The 20,845-nt window shown below is 42.6% G+C and overlaps 1 protein-coding gene across 4 annotated transcripts in view; it reads left to right on the top strand.

Annotated features, from left to right (window-relative positions):
- The window catches only part of UXS1 (UDP-glucuronate decarboxylase 1), a 103,670-nt gene that overhangs the window by 45,794 nt on the left and 37,031 nt on the right, over positions 1-20,845 (top strand). For all 4 annotated transcript variants that reach the window (XM_006029068.1, XM_006029067.1, XM_014522452.2 and 1 more), the window contains 3 exons: positions 2,662-2,766; positions 4,845-4,904; positions 11,766-11,887. In XM_006029068.1, coding sequence (XP_006029130.1) covers positions 2,662-2,766; positions 4,845-4,904; positions 11,766-11,887 — 287 coding nt within the window. The remainder of the gene's footprint in view (positions 1-2,661; positions 2,767-4,844; positions 4,905-11,765; positions 11,888-20,845) is intronic.

The following is a 20,845-nucleotide window of genomic DNA, read 5'->3' as shown; positions in this document are numbered from 1 at the left end:
GGAAGTCCCTCCCCTTGCCCCCAGAAGTATTCCTTTTGGGTAGAGGGTTTGCCATCTTGGAACTGAACCCCTCCCCCCAATTATATTCTAAAAATCAAACAACATGCATTAATTTGATTTTAAAAAAATATTCGTGTCCTGATTTTATATGCGTTTGTGTAGTGTACATAAAGGTGATTGCACAACAGCTTAAAATGAAGTCTTACTTCTGTATATTGTGGGGGGGAGGGTATGGGTGGTTGGATACATGGTTTGTGGGGGGGGTATGTGTGTATGCGAGTACATATGTATAATGGGGAGTCCATGTGGGACCCTCCCTACAACCACGCCCCTTTCCCTCATTGCGCACAGCCCCTGCCACTAGCAGCAGCAGCAGCAGGTGGTGAGGCCTCAGGGCGCTCATGGCCTGCGGCAGGCGGAGACCCCCGGTGGTGCGCAGTCCCAGTGAGCTCCAGGTCTGCACATGGCCGGGTCGCCGGCAGAGAGAGTGGTGGAGCCGCCTCAGCTCCATAGAGCCCCTGCCAGCCCAGGCTCCACGATTCTGTTGCCCCACCAGCCCTGGCCCCAGGGCACCAGACAGTTCCCGGCTGCATGGCCAGGACTGCAGAATGCAGCAGGAGCCAGTCTGGCTCCCACAGTTCCCAGCCGACTCCTGCTGCTGCTGTCCCTGGCCCCGGGACACCGTGTTCTCACCTGCCTGTTTACAGCCACTTCCCACCCTCCTGCCTGCCACTGCTGCCTTTTCCCTGCCACCTTCCCTTCCTTCCCCATCTGCCACCACTGTTTCCCAGCCCACTTCTGGCAGCATGTGGTTCTCAGCTGTGTGGCCAGGTTGCAGCCTTGCAGACAGGAACCCTGTGATGCTGGCTGAGCTAGGCAGGCTTCTGCTGCACTGGCGATCCTCGCCCCCTGCTCCGTCCATCCATTCTTATTTGAGTTTTCAGCTCGGACAGAGGGACAGTGGGAAACAGCCCCAGGGTCCCAGGCCAGAAGTTTTTGCTAGGCAGAAAGAAGCTCTGGTTGGGGGCTGAGGGTGGGGTGAGGCCATGGGCCTTACTGCTGCCACTGCTGGGTCCTGCCGCTGGCTCCTCCTGGGTCCTGCTGCTGCTGGTGCCTTGTCATCTTTGACAGGCAGCCAGGGGCAGATAAATATGAATTTTCTAAATTTTTTTAGGGGCTCCGCAGGCTGGATAGAATGGCCTGGCAGGTCGCATCCTGCCCCCAGGCTGTATTTTGCCCATCCCTGCCTTAGTGTGTGACTGTTCATAGCATGTTCTATGTTTTAATATAGCTTAAACTTCCATAGATTTAGTATGGTCTAAGGGCCTTGTTATAGGTTGCACTTTGAGCTGCTCAAATGTTGATCAGTGCTAGTGCTAGCTTGAGTTTGGAGCAGTTGCACCTTAAGGCAGGGGTGGGCAAAATGCAGCCTGGGGGCTGGATGCGGCCCACCAGGCCGTTCTATCTGGTCCACGGGGCCCCTAAAATATTTAGAAAATTAATATTTATCTGCCCCTGGCTGCCTGTCATGCAGCCCCCAATGGCTTGCCAAAACTCAGTAAGTGGCCCTCTGCCTGAAATAATTGCCCACCCCTGCCTTAAGGCTAAGGTGATCCAAACTCTTTTTTGACTGTCCCCCACCTACCCAGCTGTGACTTGCTACTAGAGGGCTGGTAAGCCAGGACAGGCTTCTATCCCTGCTCTAGGTGTGGGGATGCAAGAGATGGGCTGGGTGGGAGCATGAAGCTAGGAGGCAGAAAGTTAATGGGATGGGAGTGGGTAATGAAATGGGAGGTGGAAAGGAAATGGGGGTGGGAGAAGGGTGGTGAAATGAAGTCAGCCAGCTACTGAAGGATAAAATAAAAAGCAAAAAAAAAAGAAAGAGGATGCAAATTAAAGAAGGTCTTGTGTTTTAGTAATTTTGAATTGGAGTGCAGGGGATGCTTATCATTCTAGAGTAGCTGGGAGGTGGGAGCAGTGAGGGAAGGTGATTTTTTTTGGGGAAGCTACTGCCCCTGCTCTTGGAAGGAAGCCCCAGCTCATGCATCTGAACCTCTGCCTTGTTTTACCCCCTCTGACCACTCTTGGACCTGTCTATGCCTTGTGACTTAGCTAGCTGGCATGTGTTGTGCATGCTGCTTTCATAGGGTTGCATTCCTAGGGGTGGGAAGGTCATACCCCCAGGGACAGAAGGAAGAGCTGACTTGGTGCCAGAACTGCCCGCTTGGCAGTAGAGTTCAGGGGGTATAAGGTTTGTCTACATAGAACAGGAAGGTAAAGGAGGAGAGACTGCATCCTGGGATGTTAGAGGTCTGCAACTTGGATGGCTTATCTTTGGGGAGTAGCTACACATTTATGGAACATGAGCTGGGTAATACGGATCAGAAAATAACTTGCCCTAGAGTGGTATAACTTCAAGCTGCCTAAAGTGTGCTTAAAACTAGTTTCAGGTGTTAATGTGTGGACATTCCAGGGGTTAAGAGCTCTAGGAGCTGCCCAAAATTCATGTGTATTAGGGCCCTAAGTGTAACATGCAATTTCAGCTAGAAGTCTAGCTGTGAGGTTTTCATTGTAATGTGTGCTTTCTGTAGCTGTAATGATTGTTCACTTAGTTTACTGTAGCAGGAAATGACTATATAACTGTTTTTTTCTGTCTTATAGTGGACCAGATCTATCATCTAGCATCTCCTGCTTCACCTCCAAATTACATGTATAATCCTATAAAGACATTAAAGACCAACACAATTGGGACACTAAACATGTTGGGTAAGTTAAAATATTTTCTTTTTTTCTAACTAAATTCTTTTTTACTTGAAATACTCAAAACTATTAGCAGCTCTTGGGCTTAAAATTGAGACCCCTGCCCCCTTTGCCAAGGCACTTAGATATCTGAATAACATGTTCGTAATTGTCCTGTTAGCCAATTATAAAAATTTTTAAAAAAATAGTTGGACTCTTCACATCTGGGCCTTATCCATTTGCAGTGGAGTGAATCCCACCTGTTGTATATCTTCAGACTGAGTTGATTAACACAGTTTGCAAACAAGATGTCAAGAAGATATTGTTTCTAATAAAATTTTAAAATTTCAGTATTTTAAATTAATATAACCTACAACTACCTCAGTCATGCCTTTTGACCCTAAAAACAGTTTATTTTCATTCTTTGATTTTGTTTTTCACTTTCTCTTGTCAAATGAGATACTTGAATACCTAGAGAGGAGGAGGGAAGAAATGAAAACGTCAAATAACAGTATTTTGTAAAATGGCACTTTCAGTAAATTTTCCCTCCATTCTAGGATTTTTTCTCTCTTGTTATATAAATACGTTTTCATGTTTCAGCAGAAGTCCCTTGTAAACATGAAAAAGCAGAAGTCAACCAAGTTAGGAGCACTTTATTGTAATAAGTATTATTGTGCAAAAAATACACGCATTGCACATGCAGTTGTAGAAGTGGGAATTGTATAACTTGCAGGGGGAAGGGTAAAGTTGTCTTGGTGACTGTAGAGCAGTGGTGGCCAACAAATTAGGCATACCACAAATTAGCCCTGCACCCGCCTTGAGTGCCACTCCAATCTCCTCCTGCCCAATTTGCTGCTTTGATTTGTTTCCAGTCATGTGCACTCTTCCCAATATGCTGCTCTGCTTTCTGCTTCTTGCTTCATCTTTCACTGTGCTACATGTCCCTTGTCTGATCTGATTGCCACTTGCAGAGACTTCCCACTCCACTTCTGGTATGCAAGTTGTAGATTGAACACCCCTGCTGTAGAGCATTTCTGTTGCAAATAACAAATTATTCCATTTCAGTAGCATGAATGTTAGCTCCGGAGAATTAACATTGGTTCTGTAAAATCTAAAAAATAAGATTGAGTGCCTCCTATTTTTAACTGCCTCATAATATACTTTAAGAAAACATGTGATTCCCATGCTGCTGCTAAAGTTTGACACAGTTCTGGGCCAGGCTTGAATGTTTGGCAGTTCTGGTGCACATGATGAGGGTATGCAGGAAGGAAAGGTGATGTGAAATCACCTTTGGGAGCTTCTATTTTTCCAGCTGTTGATCATGTTGTGATTGATACTGGCTGCAAATAGTCTTGAGGATTCATTATAAAGTAAAGGAGAAACTGGTCAGGCTGGGATCTGACCAACTTTCTCCAGCGATGAAATGCTGCACTGAACATAATTCAAGGATGAAGGTAATTTTAGAAACTACTTTGATAGTTCTGCAACATAATGCAGTATACCTGCATGGGTGAGATATTCCTATCACTTGTTAGGTCAGGTTGAGGGCTGCTGTGACAGGGGATGTTTTAAAGGCCTCCTTAAACACTAAGAAGGATTTGTTCCACTGCTCTTGTATTTGAAGGAGTTGCAAAGTTCTAGCCAACTTTAAGAGTAAGAAAAAAGTTATTTTCTCCATCTTCTGAACCAGATACACTATGTTGCCTTCCTATTTTTGCATAGTATCTATGTCTAACTTTGCTGGATCACAAGATAATCAGGTCTTAAAACAGTCACTCCTTCAGTAGTGTGAGAGTTCAACAGAGTGTTCTGGGCCCTGATCCAGGACTTAATACAGCCAGCCCAGAATCTTGGTTCAGCCTAATTTTGAACCTGTAAAATAAATGTTCTGAGACCTGAGTAGCAGCAGAAAAACTTGGTCATAGTCCTTCGAGCTTGAAGTTAGTAACTGTAATCTTGCAATAAGAAAGACTAGGCCTAAAAGAAAATTATTAGGAGAGCCTTGAATGTGTAGACAATGCATGACCTGGATTGATCGCTGAACAGAACTAGAAGTCTCTTGAGTTTGCTGATATTCACATCTTCTTCCTTTTCTAAATGTTTAGGCTTAGCAAAACGTGTTGGAGCACGGCTTCTACTGGCCTCCACCTCTGAAGTGTACGGAGGTAAGATGAGTATGACCAACCTTGGGGGACTTATTGCTTATGCTAGAGGGCAAACAATTTGTTGCTAGTATTTATGCCATTCATAGCTTGGATTTCCTTGATAGCTTTACCTTGTAGTGTTTAAAATAAAGACATTAGCACTTACTTCCAAGCCCTTTTGTACTGCCAAACTAGCATAAAATTATCTAAATGTAAATCAGAATTGGTCCAAAACTGACATGTAAAATAAATTATTAATAGTACTTATTAATAAAAGGATGAAAGTTTCAAACTAGTAGGCTTTCTCATTGGAATCCAGAGGCTAGAGTGCTCCAGAAGTAAATTTGATGCTTGTTCCCCTTTCTCAGCAGAGCCTCCTCCCTACCTACCCCCCACCTTGTCTTTTGTATTCAAATCACTCTTATTTGATAGCCTGCTCTTGGCTTGTCCTTTGGTAGAATCTGATGACATTAGTTTTTGCTCACAAAATCTTATGCTTCTCTGACTCGGTTAATCTAAAAGGTGCATCTCTATTCTGCCTTTTGCCTAAAAATGTCTTGATATTGTTGCATGCTAGCGTAGTTCATCTGGTAGTAGCTATATCGGGACCTTGCTGTAGACAATTAGCTAGTAGCCAAAAGCACTCTTGAGTACTGAGCAGGGGTAGTCAGCACCTAACTATGCAGTGCTGCTAATAGTTAAGCACTCTGATCTTTCCTTTTTTCCTTATCCACCTGAGCACTAGATAAACCAGTGCCTATTGTATTTCCTCATGTATAACACCTTTGGTCAAATTTGGCCCCCCAAAATCGGGGTGCGTGTAGTAAATGGGAAGCTGATTTATTCTGCCTCAGGTTAGAAGCACCCTGGTTTGAGTCCTGCTTCACAGTGCAACAGTTGATGGAGTATATTGGTTTAGTGGCTCATTTTTCACTCTAAAGGTATTAACAATTGCCTTTCCTTTCTTATGGTCTTGATGTTCCATTAATCAAGCTAACCTTTCTAAGGGCAATTCTGATTTTTGCTTGCTGGTCCTGTTCTCTATATTTCATAGCCTCTATAGCATAGGCTCTTCAGCACAGACTCTAGCAATTCTCAGAATCATAGATCCACCCATGGACCAGTCTTTATAACCATCTAAGTTATGCAAGAAAGGGAGTGCGAGTCAGTAGAAGATTAGGCTCTGTCCCTGCTCTATGCAGCCTCAACTCTAGAAAATCTTTTTTCTTCATTCTGCCTTTCAAAAACGGGATGTTTTATAGTTGGGGGTGTGTTGTACTTGAGAATATGGTACTTTGTAAGGAAAAAAACAAGTGTGTTCCTTATTCTTCCCTCGAGTTTATTTTTCCAATGGAAGGACTCTAGTCAAGTAAGTTCAGAGCAAATACTACAAGCAAAGAATTCCTTCCAAACACAGGTTTGTTATATTATTTAGTACGACTGCCTTCATTCCTTTTATGCAACGGATAGGTTCTTCAGGGGAAAACAATGTCCCAGATGCCACTTTTTAAGTGAACAGGGGTGCATATACTCTGTTCCAGAAGATGAAACATTGCTGCAGGAAGACTAATTCCAGAGCAGCATCTCTTCCCAATCAACCTGATTGCAGTGGACTGGGGGCAGGAGGGAGGGGACTTAAGGAAATGTAGCTTGTCAAACTTAATATAGGTAAACTCAGTCGGGCAGGAGGGTCTGCCCACATCAGTTACTCTCTGAATAAACTGCAAGTGGTGGGTTGTTTTAAGTTTTCAGCAGCTCTTTTGATGTCTATTGGTTTTTTTCATAAAGGAGCTTAAACTGTGCCCTGCAAAGGATTTTGGCAGAGTTGCTGCTGTCTGAGTGCTGAAGTGTCTGCACAAACTGAAGGAGCATTGCAGCTTGTTGCCTTCTAATGATTTCCATTAGCTCTTACGATTAGCTAAACATCAGGCTTTATAGTTGCAATAGGTATAGAACTGTCTTGGCAACTTGAAAAAGGAAAGAAGGCATTGCATACTAATTTCAGTTTTAAAAATCTCACTGAGGATTGTCCAGCCCTGAGGAAGAGTATTTGGTACCCAAAAGCTTTTCTAACATCTCCCAACTATACAGGGAGGGGCAGGGGCAGGTGCTACACAGCTGGGGTGGGGCATGGGGCAGAGCCATGAGCAGCTTGTCTGGGCGGTTGTGGTGGGGGGGGGGGGGGTGCCAGCTCGTGCCACTGCATGCATCCCAGGTGGGCATGGGGGGCATGTGCCCCCAGATCTGCGTGCAGGTCAAGGGTGGGTTGCTGCTGCAGGCTGGGGCCAGGGTGCTGCTGGGCTTTTCTCAGCAGAGGGTTTGCCTGGGTTGGGCTGGGCTGTTTTCGGAGTGGGCAGTGCTGGCACTGGGAGGGAGGCTACAAGGGGGCTGCAGCCACGCCAAAATTTGACATAGCCCCCTCCGAGTGCTGCCAACTACTCTGAATGCAACCCGGCCCAGCCCCCCACCAGGAAGAGCTCAGCACTGCCCTGGCCCCAGCCCACAGCGACAACCTGTCCTTACCCCACGTGTAGATCTGGGGGCACATGTCCCTCATGCCCTCCTGGGGTGCATGCAGCAGCAGGACCTTCCCCCCACCCAAAATGAGCCGCGAGTAGCTCTGTCCCACACCCCGCCCTGGCTGTGCGGCACCTGCCCCTCCCCCAGCCCCACTCCTTCCCTCACCACAGGGGCCTCAATCTGCCCCCCCACACCCCTTCCCTCACAACAGACTTAGCAGCTGGACCTAGCTGCTCTCCACACTACTGGGTTGCCTAGGTGCTGTGCTGCAGCTGCACGCATGCATGGGACTTTTATCAGAGACATTATCTACCATAAAAAAACTGATTGCCAATAATGTTAATTTTCCTTATATCAGTGCTGATGCAATATGGGACCAATGTATCAGTGCACCTCTACTTTCTAGGATGTATAGGTAACAGCCAACAGGTTATTGAAGGGACTGGGGAAGGCAGGCTGACCAAACAGAAAAGTCAAGGCACATCTAACATTCAGAATGAATGTACGCAGTATAATAACAATTTTGAAAAAATTACTCCAGAAAGTGTTTGTTTCTTGCTGCAATGCTAGTCAGAGTAACAGAGGTGGCAAAAACATTTCTGAACACAGCACAAAGCAAAGGGCATCAAACATATGACTCATGGAGTCCCATAATCCAGCCCCTAGTGCTGCCCCTTTTGCTGCACTAGACCATACATACAGTGCCCAGAACATGTACTGCCTGCAGGGCTTGCTGGGGCCAGGTCCTTCCTGGGCTGCATCTCCTGTGGCACTCGCTCGGCACATTGTCCTGGACCAGCCCAGGTGAGGGCCACCTGTGCTGGATCAGGCATGTAGGATCCATGGGCCTGATCCAGCCCACATACCTTCCATGTGCCATTCATCTGTTCCACAGGGCCAGATGAGATTCAACACTCCTGGTTTAGATATTAATGGTGACTCGATTGTAAATTTATTTTGAAGTTAAAAATCATCTGAAACTTTCTTGTCCTTTATCTCCTCCCCCCACCTTACATCAAGTGACATGTAAGAGATTCTGCCATTGCCTTAAAATACCCTTTTAGTGATTAAGGTATGATAGCTGTCTCCCTACAGATAACTAAGGTGACTGTTTATATTTGTCTGGGTCTTTCTTGAGGTGATGGGAAGACGAGAATGACTGTCCAACAACATCAGGAGAGTCTCTTCATTATTAAAGCCATTCTGGGTAGCCCTTGAGAAAGCTGTTAGTAGAGGTCTGCTTAACTCATGGTTTGGTCATGGCATGAAGGGCTGATTTCATGGGCTATTCCTGGTGGCCCCGCCCCTTGCTGTTGATTGGAGGAGAGGCATATACCATATAATCTAATAGCAAATTCCATGGGAAGTAAATTATATCATACAATTTATCATGTTATTAATCTTAATTTTAAATTAAAATCTAAATGTAAGTATATTATAAATTTATATACACTATAAATTGTAACTTGTATCATCAGAATTATTATTACACTGTAAAATATATAGTAATACTAATTAATGCTAACCTTAACAGAAACAATTCATTTTAGTTGTTAAATGCTAGCATGCAGCATCCATCAGCAGTTGCAGCTAATATCTTCTGTCTCTGCAGTGTGAAAACTTGTCCATATGTTGAGATCACATGTTCTGTGTCCACTGAATTGGTTGGAATTATAAGGCATCATTTTGTCAAGTTGTAAAGATGTGGAAACCGATCAGTAGAATCCCAAAGCTCAGTTTTATATTGGAAGGCATTTTGATTTGGGTCAAAAATGTGAACAGTGCTAAAAAAAGTAGGCAGCCAGTTTTTAAATCCGGGTGGTAGTGACTGATCATACTTGTAAGTACTAATTTAACTTTGCAGCTATTGCCTGGAACAGTTCTTGTCTGTGCTAGTTTTCAGTTTAACAGCCTGAGAGTTGTTGCAATGCCATATCTTTGACCCAATTTATCAAAGTGGGGATCTAAATGGAACCGTGTTAGCTTGTTGTGTGCCTGGTGAATCAAAACCGGATGCCTTTTAAACCACGGCAGAAGCTTGATGAACCGGATCACATTTTCAGCCACAAATTTAGCTTGATCTTCAGTGTCACCTATTTTAAGAGATTGTGTAGTGTTAAGCATGTACTGTGTGCCCAGTGTGATTTCAAGCTCATCACACACAAATTGCTAGTAGTACTTAATATTCTTTACATGGTAACAAACTACAAATTCCACCTTGTAAGCACTGGTTCTGGTGGAAGTGATACCATTGCATTTAGATCCCCTCTTTGGAGATGGATCCCCTGTATCAAAGCTTACGGCCTGGACAATGTTTGAAGGCTTTTTTAAAAGAGAAAATCAGTCTTATTATCAGGAAATTGTGTGCCATATATACATTCAGTATGACAATTACTTACTAAAAGAAGAATGTGTACATTGCAGGTAATATGAATTGCATTGGTCATCCTTCAGTGGAGCACATCAGAGAAAGCTTTGCACATATACATTGCATTATCAGACAGAAGTGCTGAGATTTTACTAATTTCTAAGCTGTTGTTTACAACAGCCTTCATTACAGCTTGTGTTACACTTGAAAAATTTACAGGTGTGAGTTGAACTGGCTGTTTGAAAAATAGGCAGGTTGTGGTCTTTTAGGTACAAATAAAATGTGGAGTACATAGTTATCTTGTGCATCTGTTGCTTCGTCTGCTACAATCAAAATTGATTTATTTTCTTCCAATGCAGATTTTGCAAAGCAATTACTCCTGGTAGATAATCCTGGCAAAGTTTGCTTTGCACATGGGAAACTGCCAGTATTTTGTGCATGTTTGTTGAAGTAATCCCTTAGTTTCAAGTTATCAATTTTTTTCCAAAGGTATATTGGCAGTAATGGTTGCTCCACTAGCTTGAATGTAGCTTTTCTTCTTGTTAAACTGTTTCAGTAGTATTTCTAACCATCAAGGACAGTGTCATTTATATTTTGTTTCTGACCTTCAGCTTCTGCAGAAGCCTTTCACTTTATATGCAATTCAGACTTTAAACAGCAATCAATGCTGCTTTTCCTCAATACATCCGGAGTCACATTGCAAGACGAACAAAACAATTTTGCACCATCTGCATGCTAGGTTCCTACAGGGGACTGCCTTACACAACCTTGAGCTGTGAAATGTACTTAGCTTTGTTTTATTTCTTTTCACTCATCTTTAGATTGCAGCATTGCATTTAACTATTTTCACTGTACTGATTAGTGCCTTCACTTAGTCTATGTCACTAGCAGACAGTAACTCTCACTCGTGATCCATGGTTACAGTGATTGTCTCACTGTTTTTCGTATTTCGGTAAGCATTGGAACAGCATATTATATGAATAATTTAGGGGGGGGCTCAGGTTGATTTTTGTGGCAAATCATAGCCAATGCAATATTTCCCAGTGATTGCAGACCATGCTGGTTTTTGTGGTGTCTGAGAAAACCACAAAACTGCAAATTAAGTAGACCAGTCTCAATTGATAGAGATACATAAATCTGGCCTCTCTCTTCCCAAGAGAAGTCAGACCAGTAGGTCACTGGGTCATAGATGAGGCTGAAGCCAGAGTAGAGCTTGAAATATTTTTTAGCAGGGCATTAAAATAATTTCAGATAAAGCATCTTACTCTTTCTTCCCTTTCTTCAGCAGCTTCTGCCTTATCTAGATCCTTCCAATACAATTGATGGTGAAAAAATCCCACCTGTCTGCCATTTGCTGATCTAGCATACTGGGATGAGGAAAAAACAGGGACTTGCCCCTGCATTCACTAAATCAGTTGCCATGTGTTATACCCAGATCTCCACTTCTAAATCCCCTATTTTTACTTACTTACCTTTTTTCTCATCTCCCTTTTTAAAAGCCAAGGTGTCTTAGCTCATTTTGGATCAAATAGAAATTGGCATTGCACTTTTACATAACCTTTAATCTCTTTATTGAATTAGTTTACATCAGAATCTTATGTGCCAAGAGTTGTTCCATTTTTTTGTCTTGAAGGTCCTTTTCCAGACAAATATTTAAGTTTCAGCTTGGCAGAGCAATAGCTCTTATGCAGGAGCATGTCAAGAGACAAAGCAAACATGACAGCCACTATTCCTTGTTTAATTACCTTTCATCGCACAATTGTGGATCTTACGGGTTTTATACTTTCCTTAATCCTTATCCCTTTTTTGGTTGTGTTGAGTCCTTCTCTGGTAAACAATGTTGGAATTCCATGTAAAAAATAGATGCCATGTTTGGAGGAAAAACTATGTAAAAGCAAGTCGTACATCAAAAGAACTGCTACCAAAAAAGGAATTATTCATCTTTCATATTAATTACAAAGAAGAAGCCATTTAAGTTTTATTTTTCTCCTTAGATCCTGAAGTTCACCCCCAGAATGAAGATTATTGGGGTCATGTGAACCCCATAGGACCGAGAGCCTGCTACGATGAAGGAAAGAGAGTTGCAGAAACTATGTGCTATGCCTACATGAAGCAGGTATTACTGGTTATCAGATTTCTTGTGTTTGCTTTATTTTCTGACTACAAAAGCACAAAAAACTGGAGAGTACTCATTTGGTGGCAGAAGGGTAAAAACATTTGAGATGGGGACTTCCTGCTATAGTTGCAAAATCTGTGCTTAAATGTAGAATTGTTATTACTTACATCTGTTCTGGTATTTCTAATGAACAGTGCTCTCTAAGAAAGCACATTTTACTTTTTTTTTATTAGACTCACTGAGCCCTTTGGTATCGTAAATAATTTCTAGGCAGTGATTAAACTGAAACCTTGCTAATTTAAGTCCTAAATCATCATGTGCTTAAGTGCTGAGCTGAATCTGGCCCTTACAGAGTAACATGGAGCAGGTAGATGAATATTTTATATCTAAATATAGGTAAAAATGAAGTCATAACACTCTGTTGAGCCTTGAACATATTGCAGCTGAAAAAATAGTCCTCCTATTTAACTCTTGTTTCAGACAGGTTAGTACAGTGGTTCTCAACCTTTTTAGACTTAAGGCACCACTCAAAAAATGCTTTCTCTTGTTTTTTGACTTAAAAAAAAAAAGAGCAGTTTTGTTGTGAAAAAACTCAGAAAAACCATAGCAGGCCAGAAATGCTTTTGACACTGTATTCCTGTTTGAAATATCTGGGTTTATGTTGCGAGTCATCGTGTAGGTTTTTGCATACCTGAATGTGCTAATATTGAGCAATGCCCTTAAAAGGATCTCAAGGCACTCAAGGGTGGCTGTGGCACCCTGAGAGAGAATCACTGGGTTAGTAATTTAGCACTAGGATAATATAACTTCTAAAATTCATTTATAACGTGACATATCAACTTCACTTTTTTAAAAAAAATGGAAAAATAGGGTAGTTCAAGGTGAGCTTCTTTTCCTAATCATTAACTTGGACTTGCACGAATAAAGCTGACAGATATGAGGTAATTTAAAATGTCAATGTATGGAGCATAACAAATTGGGTAGAATGCTTTTCAGTTTTGTACCAAGGCAATGAATCCAAATTTAATTTTAATTCTAGTGTTTCTGTACAAAATTCCATATCCTTTAAAATAAACAAAATACTCATTAAAAGAAACCCAACAGAAACTGAATTAAACCTGAAAAAAATAAGTAACATAATATTCTTGCCATTCTATTTTGCCTGAACATATAGATGTCATTGCCCACTCCTCTTATGGACCAGAAAAGAAAATAAATTTCAAGATTTGTATCTGCTTTGCTCTTTTTTTTTTTTTTTTTCTTGTAAGCTATAAAATGCGGATGGTGCTAACAGTTATGTTGATGTGTTCTGCAACTGAGTTCAGTACAGTAGCCATTCATATAAGGATTTGTGGAAATGAGCTTTATCTATTCGGTGAAATCAGTATTATGAGCAGTTCTTGCATTGTGATGTGCTGAATCCTGTGCAGTATTGCTGTACTATAGCATTGCTGTTTTACAGCCCAATTGGCAAGTCATTGCTGCTTATGGACTCTAGGTGCAATGGGACCTATATGTGCACTGTATTTTGGTTGTGAAGGTTTGTAGTATAAATAAGCCATCTGTCCTTGGCGCAGCTAAGTTAGACTCTTCCTGTGCCTCACTGGAGGTCAGTGAAGATTCAAGGGATTCTGCTTAGCCTGGTCCCATGAGGCCATTAATGTTGAAGCCCCCTTACGCTGGTTCTTTCATGGGAATGTCCCTCTGTGGATGTTCTGCTACCTCTTGGAGGGAAAAAAAAGGTAATTTAAAAAAAAAAAGGCAATTTTTTTTGGTAGCAGTTAGGTCTGGCATCTTCAGTGAAAAAAGGGATTGTCTGTAAGGAGACTGTATAGTAGGGAGCATAAACAGACATAGCATTTCCCCCCTGAAATCCTGCAGAGTTCATAATTTCACTTTAAATACCTGTGAAATATGCAAATAAAATGTGCTAGCAATTTTTCCCAGGATAATGCTGTGTCTTTAAGTTAACAGCAGCTTGTTCATGGTAATTACTTTTCTTTCCAGGGGCAAACTTATCAGGCTGCATGCTCTCCCTGGCCACCAGCATGCTGTCCCTGCCACTCCCTGGCAGAAGTGCAGCTTGCAGCAGCTAGGTGTGTAGCCCTCTTTCTGTCCCAAGTTTTGACTTGATCAGGATCATGTCAAGTGAATTATCTGTTTATAGCCAGAGTGACTTAGCCATGAGGTGCTTACTAGGGCTGTGCGAAGCTTCAGTTGCTGATTCGATTTGCTGGATATTTGGCCCGATTCGGTGGCCAAATCTCTGAATCCAAATCTAATCAAATCGGGAGACCAGTAAAAAGGTCCGTATCCATTTGAAGCATTCAAATAGATTCAGAGGAGATTCAGGCAGTCTCCGCTCACCACCACAGGGAGCTGGACCCGGGCTCTGTGCTGGTAAGTAAGGTGGGGTGCTAAAGGAGGGGGGAGGGGACCATGGGGGGACCCCCATCAGGCCTCATCCCCTGCCTGCTCCCCCACCCCCCTGAGTGCCCCTTGACCTCTGCCCGCTTTCCTAGCCCCATCAATGGCTGTCCCGCCTGGCCCCAGTGTCCCGGCACTTTATGCCCTCACTGGCTGGTGCAGCAGTCATCAGGGCCTCTGGGGGCTCGGGGCAGCGCAGGGCTGTGGGGGGGGGGGCAGCGGGGTTGCCCCCCGCCACCTGGCAGGAGCTGGTCAGTGCAGGGCTTTGTTTTTTGTTTTTTTAAGTGCTGGGATGCTGGGGCCGGGCAGGGCAGCCATTGGCGGGGCTGGGAGAGCGGACAGGGGATGGGGCCTGTTCGATTCGGAGATTCAGCTGATTTGGCAGTGGCCAAATCTCCAAATCGAATTTGGCCGAATCGATTCGAATCACCAAATCAAATCACTGTCCCCTGAATCATGTGAATCCAAAGCAAATACTAGCTGCTTCACACAGGCCTACTGCTTACCTGGTGGCATGCGGGTATGAGATTTCAGGTATTACATGTTGAACTGGAAAACTTCCAGAGTGCTGATACTTTTGTCTTTCAAAATATTCTTTATTTCATTTTAAGTCATCAATGTGTGCTGTTGAAAAATCTCCATTTGATAAATTTGAAGGGGTTCACTCACTTTGTAGGATAGAGATTACTGCATCAAAATACTCCTGAAGCTCAAGAAAGAATTGCTTTATTAGTGAAGAGGAGATACAAAACTAACAGTGACCTCACTAGTGTTAAGTAAGAATAACTTCCTAAATGTTTGGAAGGTAAAGTTAGGCAGAGGAACTGATCTACTGAGTTAATTTATACAAAAACATGAGGTCACTGTTGAGGTTTTGTGTTAGGCTGTGAGTTTGAAGTTGGAATGCATATTATTGTGGGAATCTGTAACGGTAAAGCCGTGTTGAATCCAGTATTGGACTCAGGATACGCAAAGATAAACAATTAATGTGTCCAATGTGGTTTGTGACTGAACTCGAGTACATGGAATTGTTCAAATGATATGCAGTTAAACTCTTAAGCATGCCTGGGGGCTCTGAGTAGTTGATTCAATGGTATCTGCACGTCACAAAACCAGTACAAGCCCTCAGTTTAACAGGTAGGTCTTTTTATCAAGTTCTCTTTATGTAAAACAGCTCACAGGTACAGGCAACCCCTGCTTAGTGCTCTTAATTGGTTCCTGAAAAACTGAGCATTAAGTGAAGTGAGTGGTAAGCAAAATCGAAAGTATTTGACAACCCAAGATGGTGACCACAATTGTTTTTAATGCCCCTAGATGGTGACTACGAGCATTATAACAAAACTTGCTGAGCGCTAAGTGAAATCAGGTATCAATTTCAAATGAGCGTTACAGCGAAATAGTGCTAAGTGAAACAGTGTTAAGCGGGGGTTGCTTGTACAGTATGAAACTGGAGATAGTCCTGTTGAAGTATCTGGGTTAGGGTCAGATGGGAGAGCAACAATGTTGATGTCATGGGTGGTGTGAGGTGTATAGACCACCAGACCAAGTGTATGATGTGGGATGGGGCTTTCTTCAAACAGTTAGTGGCAGTTTCCTGATCACAGGCCCTGGTTCTCATGGGGGACTTCAGTCTCCCTGACATCTGGTGGCGGGGATACAGCAGTGCACAGACAATCCAGGAAGTTTTTGGAGAGTGTTGGGGTCAACCTCCTGGTGCAAGTGTTGGAGAGACCAACTGGGGGCCATGCTTTTCTTGACCTTGTGCTCATAAACGGAAGAATTGGTGGTGAATATAAAAGTGAACAGCAACTTGGGCAGCAGTGACCATGAGATGATTGAGTTCAGGATCCTGAGCAGCCGAGTAAGGACCCTGGACTTCAGAAAAGCAGACTTTGACTCACTCGGGGAACTGATGGGTAGGCTTCCCTGGGAGTCCAAAGGGGAAGGGAGTCCAGGTGAGCTGGTTGTACTTAAAAGGAACCTTACTGAGGACACAGGAATGAACCATTCTGATGTGCAGGAAGACTTGCAAGCATGGCAGAAGACCAGCTTGGCTTAGCTGAACAAGGAACAGTGGTCTCAAGTTGCAGCAAGGGAAGTTTAGGAAGTTTAGCTATTAGCAAATACTTCTTTACTAGTTGGGTAGTAAGCACTGGAACAAGATCTGCAGAGAAGCTGTGGAATCTCTATCCTTAGAGGTGTTTAAGAGCTGGATACACAGAGCGTTGGCTGAGATGATATATTTGGGGATGATCCTGCTTTGAGGAGGGGGTTGGACTGGATGATGTCCTGTGGTCCTTTCCAACCCTAATTTTCTCTGATTCTCATGGGAGAAGAAATAACCTCTCCAGTTTTCTTTTTCTTTGTATGTACAGTACGTTATAATGCCGTGCTCACTTTGGTGGTGTTTGGCAAGTCAGTAGTTACTTTTTTTTTTTATTTTCTTTTTTTTTAAATTTTATGATGGGAACTAAGTAGCTGGTTGAGACTTACTTTAAACACATTCCAACTACAAAATTTAGTTTGAACACTGTTTAGGATTTGATACTACCCCTGAGTATGAATCAAGCATGTTCACTTTACTCCAGTGAGGAGTGTGAATGTGAACTATGTTAAATGCTTTGTCTAAAAAAACCCACAAACCTATATAGTATTGTGAACAGGGTTGAATTTCTTGTTTGTTTTTGTTTTGTTTTTTTTTTACAATTTAAATTTTCCCCCTCGTTACCACTTGCTGACCTGTTTTAGACCTGCAAATTTGCAGATTACTTCTCTTCCCCACCCCCCGGCGCCCCCTTTCTTGAAACCATACTTTTCATAGGAATTACCCTTTTTTATCATCTTCAATTGGAATGATACTTGTTGGGTGTCTATATTAAGCAACAGTGATAATAAGGGGTCTTCTGGTCTTTGTATTATAATAGCTTCCAAATTGCTTTGGGGTACCTTCTTTTTCTACTAATTAAAAATCTACTCTATATGCTTAAATCCCAACAAAGAAGAAGGATTTGAGTATAATGATAATCATACAAAAATATGGTATCATTGTCAGACAAATCTATGGAATATTTAAATTTTGTTTAAATATGGTTTGTGATCCATCCCAGATTCCTTGTTGTTTGGGTTTTATCAATCCTACTCAATATACAGAAAGCTGAATAGTGACTGGTAGAAGGATAAACACAACTGAATGGAAAAATGAAGTTGTATAATTACAAAACAGTAAAGAACATGCTTTTAATATGGATAAGCAAACACTTGAATACATGCTGAATACATGCATTGTAAATACAACTCTTTAGTGGTGGATTTCCTGTTGGTTTTGTTTCTGCATTATACTTGTTTCTCTAATTCTTGTTAATTCACAAATTGAGTTGGTTTCAATAATTGTAAAAATCCTAGATGTAAAATATAGGGATGATGAAAATTGTTGGTTAAATTACTAAAAGAATGACATTATAATTGTTAACTCTCAATACAGTTACTAAGTAATTACGGAGAGAAGATGCATCCTTGCGTTATGAGGTGTTTTAGAGTTTTATTCTAGTCTAGTTTTTAAACATCAAATGTGAGGCAGCTTCAACTGCTTTTCCTGGAAGACCAGTTCAGTCTAGATATTGCTGTTAGATTCCTCTCCCTGCCCTGCCCCCCCCCCCCTTTCAGTGTATTGTCTCAATACTTTCACTTACATTCCATGGTATTATCTTCCACAGATCCTCTGCCAGACTGTGCACAGCAAGATAGAGAATTTATTTATTGCTTGGAAAATGATGCTATAAAAGTGGTTGTATTAAGTACTACTACTTGTGTTCCTTATGTACATTAGGGAAACCAGGTATCATGCTAGAAGTCACATTTTATACTGCAGTTCCAGAAAATAATTATTGCTAGTTTTTTATCAAGCCAAACAAATTAAACAAATACAGAAAACTGTCAGAACAACCAAGAAAACCTTAATTTAAATGGCATCAATTACGGAAATTAGCTTCATTTCCTCTGATTCAGCAGAAATGTCTTTTCCTTAAAGCAGTCAGACAGCTCTAAGTATGGGCCTTGGTACAAGGGTGGGGGATGGATATGATGCGGTGACAAACTTGTGAATGTTGGCCCTGAAAGCATTTGTGCTGCTGTGTCCTGGGAAGATTGGATGCACTAAATCTTAAGGTGCAAAGGTTGCCTAATGTATTGTCTGTCCTCGCTGTTTGTTTGATTTTATTGAATGTTGCTTATGTGAACCTCAGGAAAAATTAATTTTGGTTTCTTTGGCCATGGTGGTTCCCTTTCCCTAAAAAGCCCAAAAACCACGTGTTTAGCTGCTTGCCTTTATGCTTGCATTGAAAAAAAGTGCTGCTGCCACCCAGTGCAGTTCAACAGAAAGTACCAGGCAAAGCTTGTTTGCATTTGCTTTTAAATTAATTTTTGTTGGCTGAGCATTGAACATGGTAGTTCAGTGGTCCACAAGCAGGTTGCTAGACTTTGGAAGAAGAAACCACCCTATGGCTGCGTGTTGTGGCCCCGAGCCCCAAACCCCACGCACTGCCCGACTGGGCAGCAGCCCCAGCTCTGCCCCACTTCTTCCCTCCCCACTCCCCCTGCCCATCACACACACTTACTTTTGGGAGCTGCTTTCCAGGCTGTCTGGCAGCCATGTATGTGCCTATATAATTACATGCACGTGGCACCTCCTGCCGAACTGCCCTCCTCCTGCTCCCCCCAGCCCCTTGCAGGCTGGAAATCTGCCAGCCTGCAGAGAACTCTTTGCAAAACTGCAAAATCCATGGGGTTTTTTCATTAAAATGAGAAATCTGTTTTGTTTTGTTTTTTGGGTAAAGGGGAAAATCCACATTTTTCTCTGTTTTCCCATGGGAAACAGAAAACCCAAATCCCTGGTAATGACCAACAGTGGCAACAAAACATGAGTTGACATAAATTTTAAGAAGTTCATTACGTATTTTGTACACTTTTGCTTTGTTCTACTGAACAAAGTATTGGAAATGTGAGCAAATAGTATTGTGTCAAGGTGGTTGAGGTTACCCAGGCTAGATGTGAAATTAATACAAGCCACCATCTTGTTAATCTATAAAATAACAATTGACATTAAACTGCTATAGTACTACATTAACAAATGATATGTGTTCAGTTGCTTTGTACCACTATTTATCACTGCTGAAGCTTTCATTTTGGTTAGACCAGCTTAAAATCCACCTAGAGGAATCCTCTGACTGTAGTGGATGATTTTGTTTTGTCGGTTATTCTAAAATTTAGCAATGAGGTGTCTGGTATGTATGTTCCCAGTATGGTGATATGGCAAAAGAAGGTTAATGTGACACTTGGATATATTAATAGAAAAATATCAAATGAGCAGAGAGATGAGATTGTCCTGGAATGTTGCCTAACATGAGAGTACTATGGGAGTATTTTGTTTACAGTTCTGGCATCCATTTTTTTTAAAGGAATACTGAAAAATTGGAAAGGGTTCAGGAAATGCTACAAAAATGATTTATTTGGAAAGATACAGTCCAGTGAGAAACCAAAAGAATTCTGTCACTCTGCTTAACCAAGTAGAAAGATAAAAGGCATGGAATTCATACTGTATAATTATCATCACAGTGAAGAGGTTACCTGATACTAGAGGCTTTTGAATCTATCAAGCATAACAAAATTAAGTGGGTAGATCAGTGGTCAGCAACCCCTGACACTCTTGCAGCAGGTGGCAGGGAGACTGCAGGCAGCTGCACTGGGGTCCGTAGAGCCCTGGCCTGGCTTGTTGCTTGTGGCAGGTGCATGCATGCCTCCAGGCGGACAGCAGAGAAGAGGCCAGGGCTGTGCTGCCACAACAAGGATCGGGCCCCTTACAGCTCCTCCACTATCCCATCTGTGCCTGGCATGCCAATATCTTACAAGTTGAGATTGTGCGGGGTTTTGGCACTCTGCCCAAAAATGTTGCCAACCCCTGGGGTATATGCTTGAGTCAGCAAAGTACAAAGTGGCAACAAGATGCAGGCATGGTGTATGTAACCATTGAAAGGGTCTTCCAAATGTTGTGGCAAGTTCTCCAACACTTCAGCATTAAGATACATCTCCCCCAAAAGGTGCAAAAGATGCAGGAATCTCTAGTGGCATTACATGGACTATGTTATTGTGCGGGCCAGGAGCGATCCAGGCCCTTTTTGTGCTCTGCGCGGGCTGTGGCCAGCAGCCCGGGCACACTGGGTCGGAGAGAACAGGCGACACGCTAGAATTAGTCAAGGACACGTAATGGTTGATTTAAAGATTTTTTTACTTACACTGAAGATGGTCGCGGTGTAGGCTGGAAAACTTGCTTGAGTTGCGGTTACAGATAGAAAAGATGAGAGGTGGACTAGAGTTCCTTCCTGTGAACACTCTTCTAGCCCGTCCGGTTGGAGGCTCTAAACCGCGAGCCCGTCGCGCCAACCGAAGAAAGTACTCGAACCAAAGAGCTCTGAATAGACTCACACGAAGTTTGCTAGGCTCCGTGGATCTTTTTGTGCACAGGGAAGAGGGATACGT

This window comes from Alligator sinensis, unplaced genomic scaffold (assembly GCF_000455745.1).
Source record: "Alligator sinensis unplaced genomic scaffold, ASM45574v1 scaffold335_1, whole genome shotgun sequence".
In the NCBI taxonomy this organism is placed as follows: domain Eukaryota; kingdom Metazoa; phylum Chordata; order Crocodylia; family Alligatoridae; genus Alligator; species Alligator sinensis.
This window is presented reverse-complemented; position numbering and strand designations above follow the sequence as displayed.